This window comes from Silurus aristotelis (genome assembly GCF_946808225.1).
Source record: "Silurus aristotelis genome assembly, chromosome: 15".
Taxonomy (NCBI): domain Eukaryota; kingdom Metazoa; phylum Chordata; class Actinopteri; order Siluriformes; family Siluridae; genus Silurus; species Silurus aristotelis.
The window spans coordinates 5,817,758-5,840,850 of NC_139588.1; the positions used below are offsets into that span (position 1 = coordinate 5,817,758).

General features: G+C 38.5%; 1 protein-coding gene across 13 annotated transcripts in view; it reads right to left on the minus strand.

Moving 5' to 3' along the window:
• pde4dip (phosphodiesterase 4D interacting protein) overlaps positions 1-23,093 on the minus strand; it is an 80,267-nt gene that overhangs the window by 3,106 nt on the left and 54,068 nt on the right. For 4 of the 13 annotated variants that reach the window (XM_083562902.1, XM_083562913.1, XM_083562906.1 and 1 more), the window contains 17 exons: positions 21,878-22,113; positions 21,692-21,746; positions 16,244-16,476; positions 15,371-15,502; positions 13,399-13,572; positions 10,864-11,067; positions 10,625-10,756; positions 4,849-4,968; positions 3,936-4,128; positions 3,731-3,840; positions 3,537-3,647; positions 3,245-3,325; positions 2,926-3,098; positions 2,409-2,534; positions 2,145-2,283; positions 2,022-2,068; positions 254-344 (listed from right to left, as the gene is read on the minus strand). In XM_083562902.1, the coding sequence (XP_083419028.1) occupies positions 254-344; positions 2,022-2,068; positions 2,145-2,283; positions 2,409-2,534; positions 2,926-3,098; positions 3,245-3,325; positions 3,537-3,647; positions 3,731-3,840; positions 3,936-4,128; positions 4,849-4,968; positions 10,625-10,756; positions 10,864-11,067; positions 13,399-13,572; positions 15,371-15,502; positions 16,244-16,476; positions 21,692-21,746; positions 21,878-22,113 (2,357 nt within the window). Of the gene's footprint in view, positions 1-253; positions 345-2,021; positions 2,069-2,144; positions 2,284-2,408; positions 2,535-2,925; positions 3,099-3,244; positions 3,326-3,536; positions 3,648-3,730; positions 3,841-3,935; positions 4,129-4,528; positions 4,667-4,749; positions 4,969-10,624; positions 10,757-10,863; positions 11,068-13,398; positions 13,573-15,370; positions 15,503-16,243; positions 16,477-21,691; positions 21,747-21,877; positions 22,114-23,093 lie in introns of those variants that run through there. The other 9 variants (XM_083562904.1, XM_083562903.1, XM_083562908.1 and 6 more) reach the window with 8 other exon arrangements.

Sequence of the window (23,093 nt, forward strand, 5' to 3'; positions counted from 1 at the left end):
GGTGAAGAGGCCTGGGGTGCAGTCAGCAATTCCAATTTGTCCCAAAGATGTTTAGTAGGGTTGAGGTCAAAGCTCTATAGCAGGAGGTCTTCCACCATTATCGTCATGGAGCTGGCTTTGTGCACATACACACATATGGCTAAATAAATTTGGTGTGCCAAAACTTTTGTCTATACAGTATGAATAAAATGTTTTGAACGTGCACCAACATGCAAATGCACACTCCCAAAAGCCAAACAGGCCCGGGGTGTACCTTTATCGTCCCAGCGAGGGCTGAAGGAGAAAGACTGGGGAGAAGGAGGAGAAAAGGAGCAGCCTAACGACTCGATCCTGAGCTCGTTCTTCTAGAAGTACTCAGAGAAAGAGAAAGAGTAAGAGAAAGAGAGAGGGAAACAGTGAGTGGAACTGAGGAATGTGTCAGGGTGTTGTGTAGCTGTTTCACTCGGTTGGCTTGATGATATGAAATGCACGAGCAGAGGATTTAAACGCTTCGACGTGGAGGGATGAGATTGTTTGTCTGAATTCCAAAGCATGTGTAATATTACGACGACAGAATAGATCCAGTCTCCTTGTATGCCTGAATATTAATTAATGCAAATACTGGCATTATAGAGGGAAAGTTCATCGCAACAATGTTGGCTTCACAAAGCTAATCTGAAAGAAAGGGGGTGTGGATGGATGGAGTGGGAGAGAGAGAAGATGGATGGATAAATGGACAGATTGATGGATATACAGTAGAAAGAGGATGAATGGAGGGACAGACAGATGGATGGATATAGAGAGAAGAGGGATGGGTGGATAGATGCGTAGATTTTGAGAGAAGATGGATAGGTGACTAGATGGATGAATGGAGAAAGAATTTAAATGGATGGATGACTGAATGGAAAGATGCATGTATATAGAAAGAGGATGGATGGTCTATATATAATTATATTGAGAGAGAAGATGGATTAAATGATAGATTGAGAGAGAATTTGGATGGGTGGATGGATGGAGAGAGAATTTGTATGGATGGATGGAAGTATATAGAAAGAGGATTGATGGGTGGATAGATGTATATTAAAAGATGATGAATTGGTTAATAGATTGAGAGAGAATTTGGATGGATGGATGGATGGATGGATGAATGAATATAGAAAGAGGATAGATGGGTGGATATATGAATATATTGAGAGAGAAGATGGATTGAATGATAGATTAAAAAAGAATTTAAATGGATGGATGGATGGATGGATGGATGGATGGATGGATGGATGGATATAGATAAAGGATGGATGGATGGATGGATGGATGGGTGGATAGATAAATATATTGAGATAGGTAATGGATTGGATGATAGATTAAGAGAGAATTTGGATTGATGGATGGATGGATGGATGGCTGGATGTATGGAATAGATGGATGGAGTTGGAGAGAGAAGATAGCTGAATGAATGTACAGTTGGATGGATTTCGTGAGCAGATGGGTTGATAGATGGGTAGATGAACAGATTGAGAGAGAAGTTGGATTGATGAATCACATGCGTCTGTAATCACATCTTTACTAATAATGAAGATGTTGGCCTTAACTTCTGCAGTTCCTCTTGTTCCTAGACCTGTTTATGGACCCCACCATGTTCACCAGGAGTATCTGCCTCGTATGTTTCTAGGGTTACACTCTGAAAGGACTGGACTGGTTCAATGGTTTGGACGGACACCTTCCAGTCAATCAGAATCGAGTATCCAGACAGATCATTGGTATACATGACAAAGGATTTCATCTACGTTTTTTAAATGAAATATCATTTACTGGGCTTAACACACCCCTTGAAACCATCATCCATCACACCAGGAACTCCTGGTCCAATTTCAACCCGTGATTGATTCATAACAAGAGGTTCTACTCTGTGCACTTGCTAGTTCTGAAGAAGGACAGAGGTTTGTGGTCAGGTCAAATCTAGATGAGCTGAAACTGATCCCTGAAAACCTTCTGTTGTAGATCATAAAGTTATATAGCCAGTTTATTTGCTTGTTCTGACTCACCTCAAGGTTGCTGCGAGCTTTCTTCAACACGTCTCGTGTCCTGGACACTGCGAAGACACCAGACCAATGAACAGAGCTTCATAACAAACGACCAGACCAGTGAAAATTGAAAAGCAGGCTCACGTTGGCTGACGATTAATTGCTCCATGCTGTCTTTGGTACGATTGGAGTTTCTCAGGGTCTCAAACGTATCCTTTAGGGTCGTCTCCTGTTCAGCAAGCTTGTGTCTCAGAGAGACAACTTCTTCTCTCAAGGTTTGCTCCTTCACACACACATAAACATACACTTTCAAGTAAATACATGAAAGATATAGCACAGAAGATCAGAGGAGTGTTTTTTGGGGATGAGGTCTCTCAGCCCTGGTCTTTTGACTTCCTGAAGTCTAACCTTTTTATGCTCTGGTGTCTCAGCGTTAGGGAGAGCAGCCCTCCAGAACATTTTGAGGGCAGACCCCATCTCTTCCAGGATCTGCTTGAAGGTCTTGGTGCTGGCCAGCATGCTCCTTAAACAGCCCTGAACAAATGATAAACAGACAAACAAATGATGGAGCAACATAAGAAAGTGAGCAGCTCTGGTATGCCAGTGGGTGGCACTTTTTTTTTTTTTTTTTACAGAAAAATGGAAACTATTCTAAATGGAAAAATCAAGTACATATTTTATGTTTGGGAAAAGATATTGAAACTTATTGGCAAGTTACAGAAAACTGGGTGGAAACCAGAGAACCTGAAGGACACCTATCTCATCCTGAACTGAGGAGAACATGCAGAGAAACTCTACACAGACCCACACTTAAGACTGAATTAGGGACCCTGGAGCTGGGTCAAAGCTAGGTGAAGCAGTGCCACGATGCCGTCCCATAAATCGTTCCTCGGTTTGCTCTCGGATAACCAGCTTTCAGACTGACCTCCTGCAGGTTGATCTCCATGCCAGACTGCAGTGTCGCCTCCATCTTGCAGATGAGCGCTTTGCCCTCCAGGAGCTGCTGCTGCAAGGGACTGAAGTCGTCCCAGTGGCCCACAACATGACACCCTGTCCTGCAGGCGAACAAGCCGTCTCGGACCTCACCCTCAGGACGTCCTATACAGGGGTTCGGTACATTTGTTACTCGTTACCTCCTTTTGAATACTCTCGCATCATTTAAAATCCTAGACCAGCTAAATATATATTAAATATCTTAGTGGTATTCTACTGTATCATTAATGAAGAAAGTGTGGACCACTCACTGGAGGCTTGAAGCTGGGCAGAGAAGAATAAGGCTGGAGTTAAGAGCCCTGCATCCTGAACTGGAGGTGGTCGAGGCGAGTCTAGAAGAATCACAACAATAATGTTTTGTAGGGATGGTAGGATTCATAGATTCGCATCGGCATAAAAGCTTTTTAGAACATGACCAATAGTTTGTGAGTATTGCGTTGAAACGCTTTGTGTCGATACGAATGCGCTGCATCAAAAATGCCCTCAGCTTTGGAGAAGCACAACCCTTGTAGTGACTAGATGCTGGTTGTTTATTTGCCTCACCATGGAAAATGTGTTTTCTAGCTGATAAGTGGAGCACGTCAGGATCAAGGCGTTCATTTAGCGTCTCCTCCATCGTGTACGTGTGAGACGGCGGCTCCTGCACGTTTGCTTCTGAAGTAGTAGAGATAAAAATGCACCACAAAACTGTCAGGCTACAAGTTGTAGAACAATGAGTGTATATATGTATGATTTACCTTTACTGTCATGCAGTCTGTGGTATATCTGCAGTTCATACTGAAGTGCATGCACGACTCGTCTGCTCTCAGTGAGCTGCTGCTGGAGAATTTGAACTTCGTGCTGGAGCCTGAACACACCCACACACACCCACACGGCATCGTCAGTGACTGTCCATTTGATCACTAGAACATAAACCGCCGTCCCGTGCTAATATCGCCGTACCTGTTCGCATTCTCCCGGATGACCTGTTTGTCCTGCTTCAGCTGCAGAAATGCGTTCGTCTGTTCTCTCATTTGGGCTTGCACCTGCCTGAACTGCCCCGCCCACTTTTCTGCTTCCAGCTCCGCCTGCTGCAGCCTGGAGCGCTCTAATAAAACTGCGTCCCGCAACTGCTCTACCTGTTTCACACCATCCACTGAAAAAACGCAAGCGTCGACAGGTCAGATGTAACGCCACTGTTCGTGCATTTCCCCAAAATGCTGAATAGACACAACATCAGATAGACATTTCTGTAGTATATACATTATATGGAAAAAAGTTTGTGGACACCTGAGCATAAGATTCATATGTGCTTTTTCAACATCAAATTCCATATTTAGTCATCATTTGCTGTTATAATAACCTCCACTCTTCTGGTAAGATATTACACTAAATGTTGTGGAGATACATCTAGGCACAAGGGTGTTAGTAGAGTCAGATACTGATGTAGGTGAGGTGATGGGGTTCACATTCATCTCTAAGGTGTTCCATAGGGTTGAGAGCTCTATAGCAGGCCACTCAAGATCTTACACTCCAACCCATGGAAAGCAGATGTTTCCTTGTTCAAGTGGAGGGAAAAAATCATGCTGTCACATCCAACGACATCCTATACATATGACTTTGTGCTTGGGGGAAAAACACATGGCTGGAAAAGTCTGGTATCCCAATACTTTTTTCTATATAGTATACGTATACTATATAGGCACATACATTGTCTATACAGTATATGTGCCTATAATATATGTAGTATATACTACTACACATACTATACTATTACGTATACTATGTGTAGTAGTATATACTACATATATTATAGGCACATAAACTGTATAGACAATACAGATATTATAACTGTTGCATATGATGCTTGCTGGACCTCTGCTCCCCTGCTGGAGCCGACTCTGGAGAGCCTGATTCTCCTCTTTGAGGACTCGAACCTCAGTAGACAACTGACTGACCGAGTCAAGTCCTTGGATGTAGATATTTGTTGGAGCACCTAATAAAGTGATGAACATAGAAAAAAAACAGGGGATAAAAAGCTATTATATATTTAATCTATTAAATTGGTTTCCATCCAAATTTATTTTCCATGTATTGTACACTATTTATCAAGTATTGTCACTCTAGCACAATCCGTATTCATATTTCATTTAATTCAGTCTGATTCATCCTTATTACAGTAATATGTATAATACTATAATATAGTATATATATTCTACTGTACTAGTACACTACACTTTACTATAGTTGTATACTATACTCTACTGTACTAGTACACTATACTTTACTATAGCAGTATACTAAACTCTACTGTACTAGTACACTACACTTTACTATAGTTGTATACTATTCTCTACTGTACTAGTACACTATACTTTACTATAGCAGTATACTAAACTCTACTGTACTAGTACACTATACTTTACCATAGCAGTATACTGTTCTGTACTGTACTAGTACACTATACTTTACTATAGCAGTATACTATACTCTACTGTACTAGTACACTATACTTTACTATAGCAGTATACTATACTCTACTGTACTAGTACACTACACTTTACTATAGCAGTATACTGTTCTCTACTGTACTAGTACACTATACTTTACTATAGCAGTATACTGTTCTCTACTGTACTAGTACACTACACTTTACTATAGCAGTATACTGTTCTCTACTGTACTAGTACACTGTTCTCTACTGTACTAGTACACTATACTTTACTATAGCAGTATACTATACTCTACTGTACTAGTACACTATACTTTACTATAGCAGTATACTATACTCTAGTACACTATACTTTACTATAGCAGTATACTATACTCTACTGTACTAGTACACTACACTTTACTATAGCAGTATACTGTTCTCTACTGTACTAGTACACTACACTTTACTATAGCAGTATACTGTTCTCTACTGTACTAGTACACTACACTTTACTATAGCAGTATACTGTTCTCTACTGTACTAGTACACTACACTTTACTATAGCAGTATACTGTTCTCTACTGTACTAGTACACTATACTTTACTATAGCAGTATACTGTTCTCTACTGTACTAGTACACTATACTTTACTATAGCAGTATACTGTTCTCTACTGTACTAGTACACTGTTCTCTACTGTACTAGTACACTATACTTTACTATAGCAGTATACTATACTCTACTGTACTAGTACACTATACTTTACTATAGCAGTATACTATACTCTACTGTACTAGTACACTACACTTTACTATAGCAGTATACTGTTCTCTACTGTACTAGTACACTGTTCTCTACTGTACTAGTACACTATACTTTACTATAGCAGTATACTATACTCTACTGTACTAGTACACTATACTTTACTATAGCAGTATACTATACTCTACTGTACTAGTACACTACACTTTACTATAGCAGTATACTGTTCTCTACTGTACTAGTACACTACACTTTACTATAGCAGTATACTGTTCTCTACTGTACTAGTACACTACACTTTACTATAGCAGTATACTGTTCTCTACTGTACTAGTACACTATACTTTACTATAGCAGTATACTGTTCTCTACTGTACTAGTACACTATACTTTACTATAGTAGTATACTGTTCTCTACTGTACTAGTACACTACACTTTACTATAGCAGTATACTGTTCTCTACTGTACTAGTACACTATACTTTACTATAGCAGTATACTATACTCTTCTGTACTAGTACACTACACTTTACTATAGCAGTATACTATACTCTACTGTACTAGTACACTACACTTTACTATAGCAGTATACTGTTCTCTACTGTACTAGTACACTATACTTTACTATAGTAGTTTACTGTTCTCTACTGTACTAGTACACTATACTTTACTATAGTAGTTTACTGTTCTCTACTGTACTAGTACACTATACTTTACTATAGCAGTATACTGTTCTCTACTGTACTAGTACACTATACTTTACTATAGCAGTATACTGTTCTCTACTGTACTAGTACACTACACTTTACTATAGCAGTATACTGTTCTCTACTGTACTAGTACACTATACTTTACTATAGTAGTATACTGTTCTCTACTGTACTAGTACACTATACTTTACTATAGCAGTATACTGTTCTCTACTGTACTAGTACACTATACTTTACTATAGCAGTATACTGTTCTCTACTGTACTAGTACACTACACTTTACTATAGCAGTATACTATACTCTACTGTACTAGTACACTATACTTTACTATAGCAGTATACTATACTCTACTGTACTAGTACACTACACTTTACTATAGCAGTATACTGTTCTCTACTGTACTAGTACACTATACTTTACTATAGCAGTATACTGTTCTCTACTGTACTAGTACACTACACTTTACTATAGCAGTGTACTGTTCTCTACTGTACTAGTACACTGTTCTCTACTGTACTAGTACACTATACTTTACTATAGCAGTATACTATACTCTACTGTACTAGTACACTATACTTTACTATAGCAGTATACTATACTCTACTGTACTAGTACACTACACTTTACTATAGCAGTATACTGTTCTCTACTGTACTAGTACACTACACTTTACTATAGCAGTATACTGTTCTCTACTGTACTAGTACACTACACTTTACTATAGCAGTATACTGTTCTCTACTGTACTAGTACACTATACTTTACTATAGTAGTTTACTGTTCTCTACTGTACTAGTACACTATACTTTACTATAGTAGTATACTGTTCTCTACTGTACTAGTACACTATACTTTACTATAGCAGTATACTGTGCTCTACTGTACTAGTACACTACACTTTACTATAGCAGTATACTGTTCTCTACTGTACTAGTACACTATACTTTACTATAGCAGTATACTGTTCTCTACTGTACTAGTACACAAAACTTTACTATAGTTGTATACTATACTCTACTGTACTAGTACACTATACTTTACTATAGTAGTATACTGTTCTCTACTGTACTAGTACACTATACTTTATTATAGTTGTATACTATACTCTACTGTACTAGTACACTACACTTTACTATAGCAGTATACTATACTCTACTGTACTAGTACACTATACTTTACTATAGCAGTATACTGTTCTCTACTGTACTAGTACACTATACTTTACTATAGTAGTATACTGTTCTTTACTGTACTAGTACACTATACTTTACTATAGTTGTATACTATACTCTACTGTACTAGTACACTACACTTTACTATAGTTGTATACTATACTCTACTGTACTAGTACACTATACTTTACTATAGTAGTATACTGTTCTCTACTGTACTAGTACACTACACTTTACTATAGTTGAATACTATACTCTACTGTACTAGTACACTATACTTTACTATAGTAGTATACTGTTCTCTACTGTACTAGTACACTATACTTTACTATAGTAGTATACTGTTCTCTACTGTACTAGTACACTATACTTTACTATAGTAGTATACTGTTCTCTACTGTACTAGTACACTACACTTTACTATAGCAGTATACTGTTCTCTACTGTACTAGTACACTATACTTTACTATAGCAGTATACTATACTCTTCTGTACTAGTACACTACACTTTACTATAGCAGTATACTATACTCTACTGTACTAGTACACTACACTTTACTATAGCAGTATACTGTTCTCTACTGTACTAGTACACTATACTTTACTATAGTAGTTTACTGTTCTCTACTGTACTAGTACACTATACTTTACTATAGTAGTATACTGTTCTCTACTGTACTAGTACACTATACTTTACTATAGCAGTATACTGTTCTCTACTGTACTAGTACACTATACTTTACTATAGCAGTATACTGTTCTCTACTGTACTAGTACACTATACTTTACTATAGCAGTATACTATACTCTACTGTACTAGTACACTATACTTTACTATAGCAGTATACTATACTCTACTGTACTAGTACACTACACTTTACTATAGCAGTATACTGTTCTCTACTGTACTAGTACACTATACTTTACTATAGCAGTATACTGTTCTCTACTGTACTAGTACACTACACTTTACTATAGCAGTGTACTGTTCTCTACTGTACTAGTACACTGTTCTCTACTGTACTAGTACACTATACTTTACTATAGCAGTATACTATACTCTACTGTACTAGTACACTACACTTTACTATAGCAGTATACTGTTCTCTACTGTACTAGTACACTACACTTTACTATAGCAGTATACTGTTCTCTACTGTACTAGTACACTATACTTTACTATAGTAGTTTACTGTTCTCTACTGTACTAGTACACTATACTTTACTATAGTAGTATACTGTTCTCTACTGTACTAGTACACTACACTTTACTATAGCAGTATACTGTTCTCTACTGTACTAGTACACTATACTTTACTATAGTAGTATACTGTTCTCTACTGTACTAGTACACTACACTTTACTATAGCAGTATACTGTTCTCTACTGTACTAGTACACTACACTTTACTATAGCAGTATACTGTTCTCTACTGTACTAGTACACTATACTTTACTATAGTAGTTTACTGTTCTCTACTGTACTAGTACACTATACTTTACTATAGTAGTATACTGTTCTCTACTGTACTAGTACACTACACTTTACTATAGCAGTATACTGTTCTCTACTGTACTAGTACACTACACTTTACTATAGCAGTATACTGTTCTCTACTGTACTAGTACACTATACTTTACTATAGTAGTTTACTGTTCTCTACTGTACTAGTACACTATACTTTACTATAGCAGTATACTGTTCTCTACTGTACTAGTACACTACACTTTACTATAGCAGTATACTGTTCTCTACTGTACTAGTACACTACACTTTACTATAGCAGTATACTGTTCTCTACTGTACTAGTACACTATACTTTACTATAGCAGTATACTGTTCTCTACTGTACTAGTACACTAAACTTTACTATAGTTGTATACTATACTCTACTGTACTAGTACACTATACTTTACTATAGTAGTATACTGTAATCTACTGTACTAGTACACTATACTTTATTATAGTTGTATACTATACTCTACTGTACTAGTACACTACACTTTACTATAGCAGTATACTATACTCTACTGTACTAGTACACTATACTTTACTATAGTTGTATACTATACTCTACTGTACTAGTACACTACACTTTAATATAGTTGTATACTATACTCTACTGTACTAGTACACTATACTTTACTATAGTAGTATACTGTTCTCTACTGTACTAGTACACTATACTTTACTATAGTAGTATACTGTTCTTTACTGTACTAGTACACTATACTTTACTATAGTTGTATACTATACTCTACTGTACTAGTACACTACACTTTACTATAGTTGTATACTATATTCTACTGTACTAGTACACTATACTTTACTATAGTAGTATACTGTTCTCTACTGTACTAGTACACTATACTTTACTATAGTAGTATACTGTTCTCTACTGTACTAGTACACTATACTTTACTATAGTAGTATACAATACTTTACTGTACATACAGCTCAATGCTGGTGTTAATTACTCTCTTTAGTTTACGAAATCAGAGATAATGTGTAGGTCATCAGTGAAGACAGTATGTGTTTGGTTTGCTTTTTAACAATGATGTGGTTTCTCAGACCTCCGTCTTGTATCTTGGAGCCTAATCTCTCTGCAAGCTGCTGTCTCAGACGTTCGTTGGTCTGGATGGACTCTTCAAGACGGCGATGGAGGCTGCGAATCTCCCTCAGGTGCTCCTCGATCAAGTCCGTTCCTGTTCCAAGGTTTAGATCATGCACGTTATGGAAAAACATTTCTCTACACACACGTGGGTATTTGATATGCTTATTATGTTATTTAGGTCTCGTAGAGCGTCAGTACCTGTGTGGAGTGCACCAGAGTGGAAACCTGAGGAGCTTAAGGAAACATCGTTGTAAGAGCCTTCTCTTCTAGGACCATATGTCATATTCGGGCTAGGATGAAGGCTGGCGAAAGGAGATTGCTGAAAGGCATGCTGGGATGGGAGGTGAAGATCAGTCCGGTGGAAATCACTCGGCAGGGGTTTAACCTGAGCACCGCTAAAATCTGAGCAGGAATAAAGGAAAAAATAGGAAACATTTCTTAAGTGACAGTAGCAATTGCTGGATATAACAGAAGGATATAAATAAGAAGATGGTTAATGGTTTGGAAAGATTCAGGGTCTAATAAACAACACAAGGGATGAGACAGATTTAAAGACACAAATTTCAAACTAGGTGGTCAGGTATCCGTTGTCCAAAGCGTCCAAGCATTTTCAGCAGTGTAAATGATTAAGCACTCGGATCAGTAGGGTTTTACAAACTAGAATTTTTGGACAAACAACCCTAAATAAATAACAACAAATCCTGTCCAAAGTTTGGAAACAAGTTTGAAGTCTTTTATGGATTTTGAGACACACATGCATGTTCCTTTTGTTTCTATTGCAAAAAAAACTAGGTAATCTAATGCTATGAAGATTTACTATATATATATATATATATATATATATATACAAATTCCATTCCAGGCCACATTCAAATTCATTTCGCTTTATATATACCTGAATATATATATATATATATATATATATATATATATATATATATATATATATATATATATATATATATATATTCAGGTATATATAAAGCGAAATGAATTTGAATGTGGCCTGGAATGGAATTTGTAGCCGCCGTGACAAATTATTGCACATGTAACTAATTATCATTGTGCTGAGATTATTGCACATAATTGGCCAAGGTATTAACAATATATATGTGTGGCATGAAAATCTGTATGGTGGAGCAGCTGTTTTACACTCAGAGGGAGGAGTTATATAGTTATACAAAGGTTCTCTGCTGCAGCAAAAGCTTTGTTTTTTTCTTGTACAGTGAAACCCCGTTGTACGAGCAAACGAAGATACGAGCAAACCCGCTCGCAAAATTTTACCGTTTCACGAGCAAATTTCGAAGGCACGAGCAAACCCACACTGCCGGTTCCCAGTTTTCGGCGAAGAGTCGCATCAGTCGCTTAGTTGATGACGTATCACTCAGTCGCTCTCATTGTTCAGTGCAGCAAAAACGTAACTGTGGCAGCGGGGGCGTGGCCGAGCGGCGGTTAGTGAATGGAGGGTGGGTCCGGGAGCAGATAGGCAGGGGATTGCCTCACCTGAAGTTAATGTGACCTAATGATTGTTCTCTCTTTTCAAGTGTTTGGAGGGTGCATTTAAGGAGGAGAGCGTGGAGGTGTGCGCGCGCGCGTGCGTGGCGCGCAGAGACGTGCTGCGTGGGGCACTAAGCAGACCGACAAAAAAAAAAACAAAAAAAAAAAAAGTGGCTCCCGTATTCATACGCTCTCCCACAGTAACTTCTTTTAGTTTTATATTTTTATTTCACTAGAAATCTTGAAAAATGTCTCCCAAGAAAATCAGTGATGGTGCTGTGAAAACAAAAGTAAATAGAATTACATGGAAACCGAGGAGGTTATGAGTGTGGTGCGCGTCTTACACTCGCAATCAACCACTATCACATAAGTAAATGTTAAATTATGTTTATATTACGGTCATTTGCGGTGTATTTGTTTGTTAAAATAGGCTACAAATACTTTTTAAGTGCAGAAATAAGCGATTGGATGAGATCTCGGAACGGATTAAATCACTTTTACATTCATTCCTTTGGGGAAAATCAGTTCGAACATACGAGCAAATGGACACACGAGCAATTTTCAAGAACGAATTATGCTCGTACAACGGGGTTCCACTGTATTATTATAATTTCTGTAATGTAAAATGACAGCAAAAAGACTTCCAGCTGTCGTCATGAGCTGCACCTTGAAATTTCTGACCATACATTCAAAACTACGCTAGAAAATCCAGCAGACATGGGATACAGACCTTTTGGTTGGGTGTGAAGGTGCCATGAGACTTGACACAAACCATGTGCTTAATTAAATGTTACAGAGTAAAAGTACTTAAGTATTTGCCTTTAAATGTACTTAAGCATCCAAAGTGCTATGATTTATTACTGCTTTTTATGTTACCTATTATTATTTTTTATTACAACTCAGTTTATGTGAAAAGACTCTGACTCTCAGCACAACAATCTATTAATAGAATGATGTTAATGACTCAAACACTGATTGATATCTATTCAAATTATCATGAGCCCAAAACCTGCTTTTCAACTACTTCATGTTAAAAAAATCGTGTCAAACAGTTCAAACATGCCATGCTGTTTTGTGCAGGGAAATGATCGTTAATGAACGGCTTTGTTTCTGAATTGTTCGTTAGCCAGAAGCGAAGCGTCCGGATTGGGAGACGCAGGTGTGTGAGTACATGGAAAATATTACTTTACACACACACACGCACATAGACACATACACAAACACGCAAATGCTCACTGTTGGCTAACTGCCTCTGCAGCCTCTGTAGCTCCTGGTGCACCTCAGCCAGAGAGAAGCCCCCTGTGGTGCTAGAACGAGGTCTCGGGTGTTGTGTGTGAGGGTCGAATGGCAGAAAAGCCATCTGAGCAGGGAGAAATTGGGAGCTCTGGGGCATAGGGGTGGAATTGGGCTCTGTGGAAAAGGAAGGGGGCAGGTATATATGCAGTGAGGAAAATAAGTATTTGAACACCCTGCTAATTTGCAGGTTCTTCCACTTAGAAATCATGGAGGGGTCTGAAATTGTCATCGTAAGTGCATGTCCACTGTGAGAGACATAATCTAAAAAAAAAATCCAGAAATCACAATATATGATTTTTAAACTATTTATTTGTATGATACAGCTGCAAATAATTATTTGAACACCTGTCTATCAGCTAGAATTCTGACCCTCAAAGACCTGTTAGTCTGCCTTTAAAATGTCCACCTCCACTACATTTATTATCCTAAATTAGATGCACCTGTTTGAGGTCGTTAGCTGCATAAAGACACCTGTCCACCCCATACAATCAGTAAGAATCCAACTACTAACATGGCCAAGACCAAAGAGCTGTCCAAAGACACTAGAGACAAAATTGTACACCTCCACAAGGCTGGAAAGGGCTATGGGGAAATTGCCAGTCAGCTTGGTGAAAAAAAGGTCCACTGTTGGAGCAATCATTAGAAAATGAAAGAAGCTAAACATGACTGTCAATCTCCCTCGGACTGGGGCTCCATGCAAGATCTTACCTCGTGGGGTCTCAATGATCCTAAGGAAGGTGAGAAATCAGCCCAGAACTACACGGGAGGAGCTGATCAATGACCTGAAAAGAGCTGGGACCACCGTTTCCAAGGTTACTGTTGGTAATACACTAAGACGTCATGGTTTGAAATCATGCATGGCACGGAAGGTTCCCCTGCTTAAACCAGCACATGTCCAGGCACGTCTTAAGTTTGCCAATGACCATTTGGATGATCCAGAGGAGTCATGGGAGAAAGTCATGTGGTCAGATGAGACCAAAATAGAACTTTTGGGTCATAATTCCACTAAACGTGTTTGGAGGAAGAAGAATGATGAGTACCATCCCAAGAACACCATCACTACTGTGAAGCATGGGGGTGGTAGCATCATGCTTTGGGGGTGTTTTTCTGCACATGGGACAGGGCGACTGCACTGTATTAAGGAGAGGATGACCGGGGCCATGTATTGCGAGATTTTGGGGAACAACCTCCTTCCCTCAGTTAGAGCATTGAAGATGGGTCGAGGTTGGGTCTTTCAACATGACAATGACCTGAAGCACACAGCCAGGATAACCAAGGAGTGGCTCTGTAAGAAGCATATCAAGGTTCTGGCGTGGCCTAGCCAGTCTCCAGACCTAAACCCAATAGAGAATCTTTGGAAGGAGCTCAAACTCTGTGTTTCTCAGCGACAGGCCAGAAACCTGACTGATCTAGAGAAGATCTGTGTGGAGGAGTGGGCCAAAATCCCTCCTGCAGTGTGTGCAAACCTGGTGAAAAACTACAGGAAACGTTTGACCTCTGTAATTGCAAACAAAGGCTACTGTACCAAATATTAACATTGACTTTCTCAGGTGTTTAAATAATTATTTGCAGCTGTATCATACAAATAAATAGTTAAAAAATCATATATTGTGATTTCTGGATTATTTTTTTTTAGATTATGTCTCTCACAGTGGACATGCACCTACGATGACAATTTCAGACTCCTCCATGATTTCTAAGTGGGAGAACTTGCAAAATAGCAGGGTGTTTAAATACTTATTTTCCTTTCTGTATCTCTTGTTACAGAAGGGTTTGCTGATCTGAACTTCCAGTGGACAGAAAAAAAAACACTGCTGTGGTGGAAACTGTATGAATTTTTTTCCCCGAGGAGTAAGGACTGTAATATAAGACTGACTTCTTTTTGTTGTTGCTTCATGCTGTTGTGTCCTACCTGTCTGTATTTGGCCATCCGGGGGTCTGTGAGGGGTGCAGTGCATGCTGGGACAGCTGCTTGTGGACCGGTGGCTGTGTGAAGAGGTGACCGATGGAGCATTGGATGGATATGTGTGTGACTGCTCAGGTTCTAGGGAGAGGGTGAGGAAGATAAAAGATGAGCATGGTTTTTATGTAGTTTCTTTTTTGTCTTTCTTTCTCTTCCCCACCAGGTGTCGCCAGTGTGTTCCTCTATTCTTCCCTGATTACTTATTGCCTTCACCTGTTACACCCCCCAAAAATGTAGTGTAGTAGTGCTTTTAAATTTTTTATAACTTGATTTTAAAGTACTTGTGAATATTTATTTCTTTTGGTTTTGACATCCCTTTGGTTTTTGAAAATTATAACCTTCCTTTTTCATCTTTTTACCTTTCTTTTGAACAAAAAAAAAAACCAAAATAAAAACTTTGAACTCCTCAAACCTGGAGTTCATCTCAAGCCCTGGTCCAGATGGTAAATACACTTCTGAAGCCGTTATTACTTGTGGTCTATTCTCACAGCATTAGTGTCCTCGGTGTTGCTACTTTCTATAATTATTTGGGTACGCTTAATGGTTAAGGCTCTGGGATACTAATTGGAAGGTTGGGGGTTCAAGCCCCAGTATGCACCTGTTGGGCCCTTGAGCAAGGCCCTTAACCCTCTCCTTGACAAAAGTGAAAACCTATTTATTTTCTCTCTAATATAAATTCCTATGAATTGACCTCACATTCACTAAAGTGACATTGTACTCTCATCCTCAGCCTGGACCGAACTGCCCTTGCCACTAACCTCCACTAATACCTCCGCCCTCCTGTCTCTCATTTCTAAGAAACCAAAATGAAGAATGGTGTACCATCAGTTTGCTCCTCTTGTCCAAACTCGCTTACAGCGTCCAGTTCGGAACACAAGTCCAGGTCTTCACCCTGCTCGTCCATGACAAAGGACGAATGCTCTGATTGCTCAGCGTCTCCTGAGATGGAGTGGTCTCTGGTGGGCGTGTCTTCACTGGACTGCTCCTGCTGCTGCTCAAGTTTGGCACACAGGGACTCGATGAGCTTGTCTTTCTGCTGGAGCTCCTTGCTTAAACTGTGGATCACAATACAGTCGGAGGTTTAACAGATTTGCATTCAAAAAGTTTCTGACATTTCCAAAAAGATCTAGTCAATTCTTTGTGTCAAGGAGCGTGAGTTCTCTCATAAAAAGCTATTAAATGTATTATTAAGTCCCCCCCCCCACCCCCCCACACACAAACAGACGGCCCTCCATTAAAACATTCATAATCACCGCACAGACGATAAGCGTCTTCGAGTAATTAAACCAAAGTACTAAGTGGCTATTTAGAATAAAACGAAAAGTAACGACGCACAGTGTCTGCTTCCCTTCAGGCTCCCTGGGTTATGAGCTTATCCACCGCTGTGTTTATTCCCTTTTACATTTCTGAGGATTGAACCCATGCCCTTCCAATCAGTAACCCAGAGCCTTAACCGCTGTGCTACCACTTCTCACTCATTGTCTTTTGATTAAAATATTTGGTCCAGCCTGTACTGATTGATGGCAGACACACACACACACACACACACACACACACACACACACACACACACACACACACACACACACACGTGAACGATGTTTTCTGCAACTAAGAAATTCACACAGAAATCACACAGATTGCAAATATATTCAAATATAATACAAAATGAACACGTTAAACAGACAAACCATTTACTGTAGTATTGTGAGCACGTGTGTTCTCATGGAATGAGATTTTCCATATTTGTTTATGCATATGATGATTATCAGTTTGCGATTAATTGCTAGTTAACTGATGACAATCGAGCGATTAATCACAATTAAATATTTTAATCGATTGACAATATATATATATATTTTTTTAGAAAGGAGAGTCATTTTCTTTTCTAATTGCAGTTTTAATTTTCAGGATTTGTTCTCTCCAGTATTCTATCAACATTTGTTTTCCTGCCATATCTGGTGCGAGCGGATCTGCACCAGGACTAATACATTTTCCCTTTTGCTTATTATTAAAAAGTGACCGAGGCCGAGTTTTAGATTTGAACCGCTTTCAGACTAGAACTATAAAACCCTGCTTTAATTGCATCATGGAGACAGATGGCTTTTGACCTGGACATATCAGATAATACATTTAAAAAATGCAATTAAAAACCAAGAGCAATTAATGGGGAAAGATGAGACAGGATGCTAATATTCCTTCCTGGGAAGACTTTATTACATTAATAATAACAGCAAAAAAAAAAAAAGGTGTTTTAAAAGAAAAAAACGCCCTATTTGAGAAAAATCTGCATTCTACACTCAGTCACTAAAACAAACCAATCCTTATCACATTGCACTTTTTCTTTGTTACTTCTTATTTACTATCCTTTCATTTTTCACGTTACATTTACAGCTCTCTAAAAATCATACTGTCACAAGTTGTGGGCATTATTACCTTCAAAAAGTCTCCACACATCCAATCTACCAGAAACATTCAGCATCCTAGAATTTAAATTAAATGACTCATTTGTTAATGACTCAATTCTTAATTCTCTACTTCATTAAGAATTTGAGTAATAACTCGGGTCTTAATCGAGTGACTCAATTGTTAAGTGACTCAGGACTTAATAAATAGCTCAGTACTGAAGTAATGACTCAATTCTTAATTGCATCACTTAGTCCTTAATGAATGACTAATAACTAAAATAATGACTCAGCGCTTAATTAATGACTTACCTAATGTCATTACTTTAGTAGTGAGTCATTCATTAAGGACTGAGTCATTATTTCAGTTATAAATCATTCATTAAGAACTGATTTTAGTTATGAGCAATTCATTAAGGACTAAATGATGTAATTAAGAATTGAGTCATTACTTCAGTACTGAGTCATTCATTTAAAACTGAGTCTTTAATTAAGAACTGAGTCACTTTCAGTTTTGAGTCATTCATTAAGAACTGAAGTGAAGACTAAGTTATAAATGAATGACTGCAGTTCCTCATTATGTGATCTTAATTACGTGACTCAATTCCTAATTAAAAAGAAAACATTAGTTGAGAAAATTAACTATTAATTAACTAAAATTACTTATTGATTTAATATATGCATTTTTACTATAATTATAACTATAATTCTGGATCTTAATTATATTAGCGTATTACTTGTTATTGCATGGGTTATTGATGAAATATATATAATTTTTATTTTTAAGGTGGCAATAATTCTGGACCTAAATAAAAACACACTCACACACACACACACACACACACACACACACACACACACACACACACACACACACACACACACACACACACACACACACACACTAGCCTACTATAACCTATGAACTTTCCATCACTTCTGCCTATCTACCTTACTTCTCTATATGGTGCAGCAGCGGCCTCCTCTCTCTCTCCAGCTGCTTTCTGAGCAGCATCAGCTCTCGCTCCTGCACCCGGCTCTCCCACAGCGAGAAGGAGAAGAGTGAGTTGCGGTACAGCGGGCTGCTCTTAGACAGCATTGATTTCCAGAGCGGAGCCATGGCGCCTCGGCCCATCCGTTTGCCTGTGTGTCCTTGTGTCCGGGATACGGCCGGAGACACATCGCCTCCTGGCCCGGGTTCAACTGACTCGACCATTGGAAGACGCAGGACAGGACAGGACAGGACAGGAAACGTGGTTTGGTGCTGTGGGATGCTGATTATCTCAGCTTGATTAACCAAGAACGAGTGTCGCTTCCTCTTCTTTTGTTCTCAGACAAAACAGAATTAAAACTAAAACAATTCCCAGATTCCAAACAATGATGTTTGGGCTTCGTCCATATCCAAGGAAGGGTGTAGGGTGAAGAGTTTTTGCTTAAAACTCCAGTCCTATAGATTCGGCACGTCCATGCAGAGGAACATAGTCCTGTTTCTGTGTAGATTTATGGCCCATTTTCTCTCCCAGTACTTTTGCAGAAAGCTTGAACGAAAGGTGAAGAATGATTTGTGGAAATCCTGACCCGTCCAACACTTGGGCCAAGAAGCTTATATGAAGTTTCCCGAGGCTCCTTCGCTACATCGAATGAGTTGGTCTTTGTATTAGTGGAGGAGCTGGAAATCATAGACGATACATCATGCCGTTTACCAAATCAAACCGAGCAGAAGGACGAGAAAGAGATCCACTTTCAGAATATTCCTGATATTCCTCCTCCTGATATCCATTTGCTCCCCCCTCTCTCTGTCATTGGTTTAGCTCCCTCTGACCCATTTCCCTCTCCCGTGAGGTTTAATAATCTAACCTGATTAGTGCTCAAGTCAACAGACTGTCCTAATCCTAGCAGTGCAAACCACAATGAAGCTCAGCCAGCAAATATGTGACAAAGTGCCCTAAAATAGGCACACAAAAGGGCATCGAACTAATGCAACTAACAGACTGTGTTCGAAACAAATTCACTTAAATGACACTATGGTGAAGTCCAAGCAGACATCTGGCTGACCATCTGTCAAATGGAACACTTATGATCTCTCGCTGACCTTCTCACTGATCTGCTCTTGAGTAAAAATGCTTAGTTTTATTCAAATCTGGAACCAGTACCAAACCCGCAGATTTTCATAAGCAGGCCGTCTAGAACTGTAAAAAAAAAAAAAAAACCTGAGAAAGAAACTTTGCTCAGGAGTCTTTCTTCCAATAATGATGTCCATGATCAGAAATCCGTAATCGTCTGAAATTCAGTCTCCTCCTGTTGTGTGTGGAAGTCCTGCATCTCGCTTGATTGCTTGGAGGAAATGTGACCAGCAACCACCAACAATCTTAGTACGACACCCCAAACCCCCCCACCCCCCCAACACACACACACACACACACACACACACACACACACACACACACACACACACACAGTAAGCATTTAGTTAGTTTCATTTAGAAAAACATCATTTAAGCCCTTCTGTTACTACACACTCACATTGATAGACACAAGGCTGCCTTGTTTTCACACACACACACACACACACACACACACACACACACACACACACACACACACACACACACACACACACACACACACAGTCTTCTGTGTCCAAATTCGCCCCCTTTCTGCATGCTACACTCACTGTAAATATAAACAAAATCCCCATTGCATGTCAGCTCTTCTTTCTTACTCCTTATATAATTTATTAAGTAATTCCTTTGAATCGTTTTTCCACATTTCCTTTACAGCTGTTTAAAAATGCATCCAGTCACAAAACTCCTCCTTTGCACAAAGAGTTGTGGGTAATATTAGCTGTCTCCACACATCCAAGCTACAAGGAACAGCCGAACCATCTGGGTACCTTTAGGATTCTCATTTCAGCATTAAATGACTCATTTGTTAATGACTTATGAATCCAGTATTTAAGTGATGACTTAATTGTAAAATAAGTGACTCAGAACTTATTTGAAGATTCTGTGCTGAAGTAATGACCCGGTTTTTAATAAATGACTTTGTACTGAAAATGACAGTTTCTAATTAATAAATCAGTACTGAAGTAATGATTTAAGTTCTTAATGAATGACTCAGTTCTTAGTCGCATGACCCAGTTTTTAATTAATGAGTCAGTACTGAGATAATGACTTAGTTTTTAATAAATGATTTAGAGAGATAATGTTAATTGATTTTTTTTCATTATCATTTATATTATTATTATTATTATTATTATTATTATTATTATTATTATTATTATTATTATTATTATTATCATATTTAATATAATGAGTGCAAACTCATTTCCCCTTCCTTTGGCTCAGCAAAACAGCTGACTTGTATATTTGAGGACAGATTTTGTTTCTGGTTAAACATTGACCAGCTTCTCGATGAAAGGCCTGGATCGATGACCCAGTTCTGCTAAAATTCCTACTGACTACCCAGTGTCCATCTTCTCTTATTGATCCAGTACACAGTCTGATACACCGAGGATGGATTGTGAAACCAGTGCAGGCGGACTAATCAATGGCCACTGTGCCTTCAGGCTTTGGGGTCGTTTCCGCTCGGTATCGAGCACAGTCAGTGTAACTATAACCAGCTAAGATGAGCAATGTGTGGTGTGTGTGTGTGTGTGTGTGTGTGTGTGTGTGCAAACAAACTAAAAGCTCAAAGATTGAAATGCTGTGCAGAAACGAAAAACCCCAAAAAAAAAGCCACCTCAGGAAGCTCACAGCTATCAAAGTACCTATGCTGAAAGTGCACAATAAGTAAAAAATAATGTGTGACGTGTATGTGTGTGATTTGTGGTGGACCTCACGGTGGATGTAGATGTAGAACTCACCGCATCGCAAGCAGTTCATGACCTGTCTTGTCATCCGCTATTTCAGAATAATCCCCTGTGTTAAAAAAGATTTTCATTCTAAAATCATACTGAATGTATTGTATGTATAATAATATATAATATTGTAATGTATAATGATTGTGTGTGTGTGTGTGTGTGTGTGTGTGTGTGTTTGTATACACTGACGGCTGCTCAGCTTGGCTCCGACTCTCTGGGCGAGTGCTGAGCTCTGGGCGAGCTGATCTCTGAAGCTCTGACTCATGTAGTAGTCGATGTCGTTGGCACGCAGCAGCTCCTCAAACGACTTTGTGGTGTCTCCCAGGTGCTGATTGAGGACGTGACACGCACTCCGGCCCTCGCGCAGTCGCTGCCTCAAGTGAGAAAGCTCGCGAGCTTGGGCCTGAATCAGCGTGTCAAATTTCCTGCGATACACGACGAAAGAATATAACACTTGGTAGAAAATGCATTCATAAGTAGATAGCAACAGCAACCTTCAGTGACTTCACTGACTCTCAATTCAGTGACTCAGATCTAAGTGATTCAATATTAATGCAGTCACTTCGAGATCAGTTCTTAATAAATGACTTAAGAGTTAATTCTGTACTTATACAGTTTTTAGTAATGAATCAATTATTTATCAAGTGACTCAGGACTGAATTAATGACTCAGGTCTTACTTAGGTGACTCAGTTCTTACTTACATGACTCTGTATTAATGGAATCACTTATATCCCAATTCTTCATAAATTACTCATTTCTTAAAGACTCGTTTTTATTTAAGTGAATCATTATTCAAGAGACTCAGTTCTTAATCAAGTGTCTCAGTATGTAATTAATGAGTCAGTTCATAATTAAGTTACTCAGTTCTTAATTAAATAACTTAGTACTGAAGAAATTTCTCAGTTCTTAATTAAGTGACTTGGTACTTATTTAAGTGACTCAGTACTTAATGACACGGTTGTTAATTAAGTGACTCAGGACTTAATTGATGACTCAGTTCTTAATTATGTGACTCAGTACTTAACTAATGACAGAGTACATTAATAAAAAAAAACTCAGTACTTATTCAGTACACTCAGTCCTTAATTTTACAGATCAAGGATTCTAATCAAGTGACTCAGTATGTAATTAATGATTCAGTAAATAATTAAGTGTTCTTACGTAACTCAGTACTTATTTAAGCGACTCAGTACTTAACTGATGACAGAGCACATTATTAAATTAGCTGATAGTTGGTGACGTCTTTCCTGAATTATTCAGCTGTAAATGCACCAATCTCAGTAGTGTGCTGTAAAGAGTGTGGTTGTGTGCAACTGTATGTGTTTAGATGTGAATATTGTATAAATAATTATAACACAGCTCTTATGATGTACAGGATTATAATATGGCAGTTGAAGATCTGG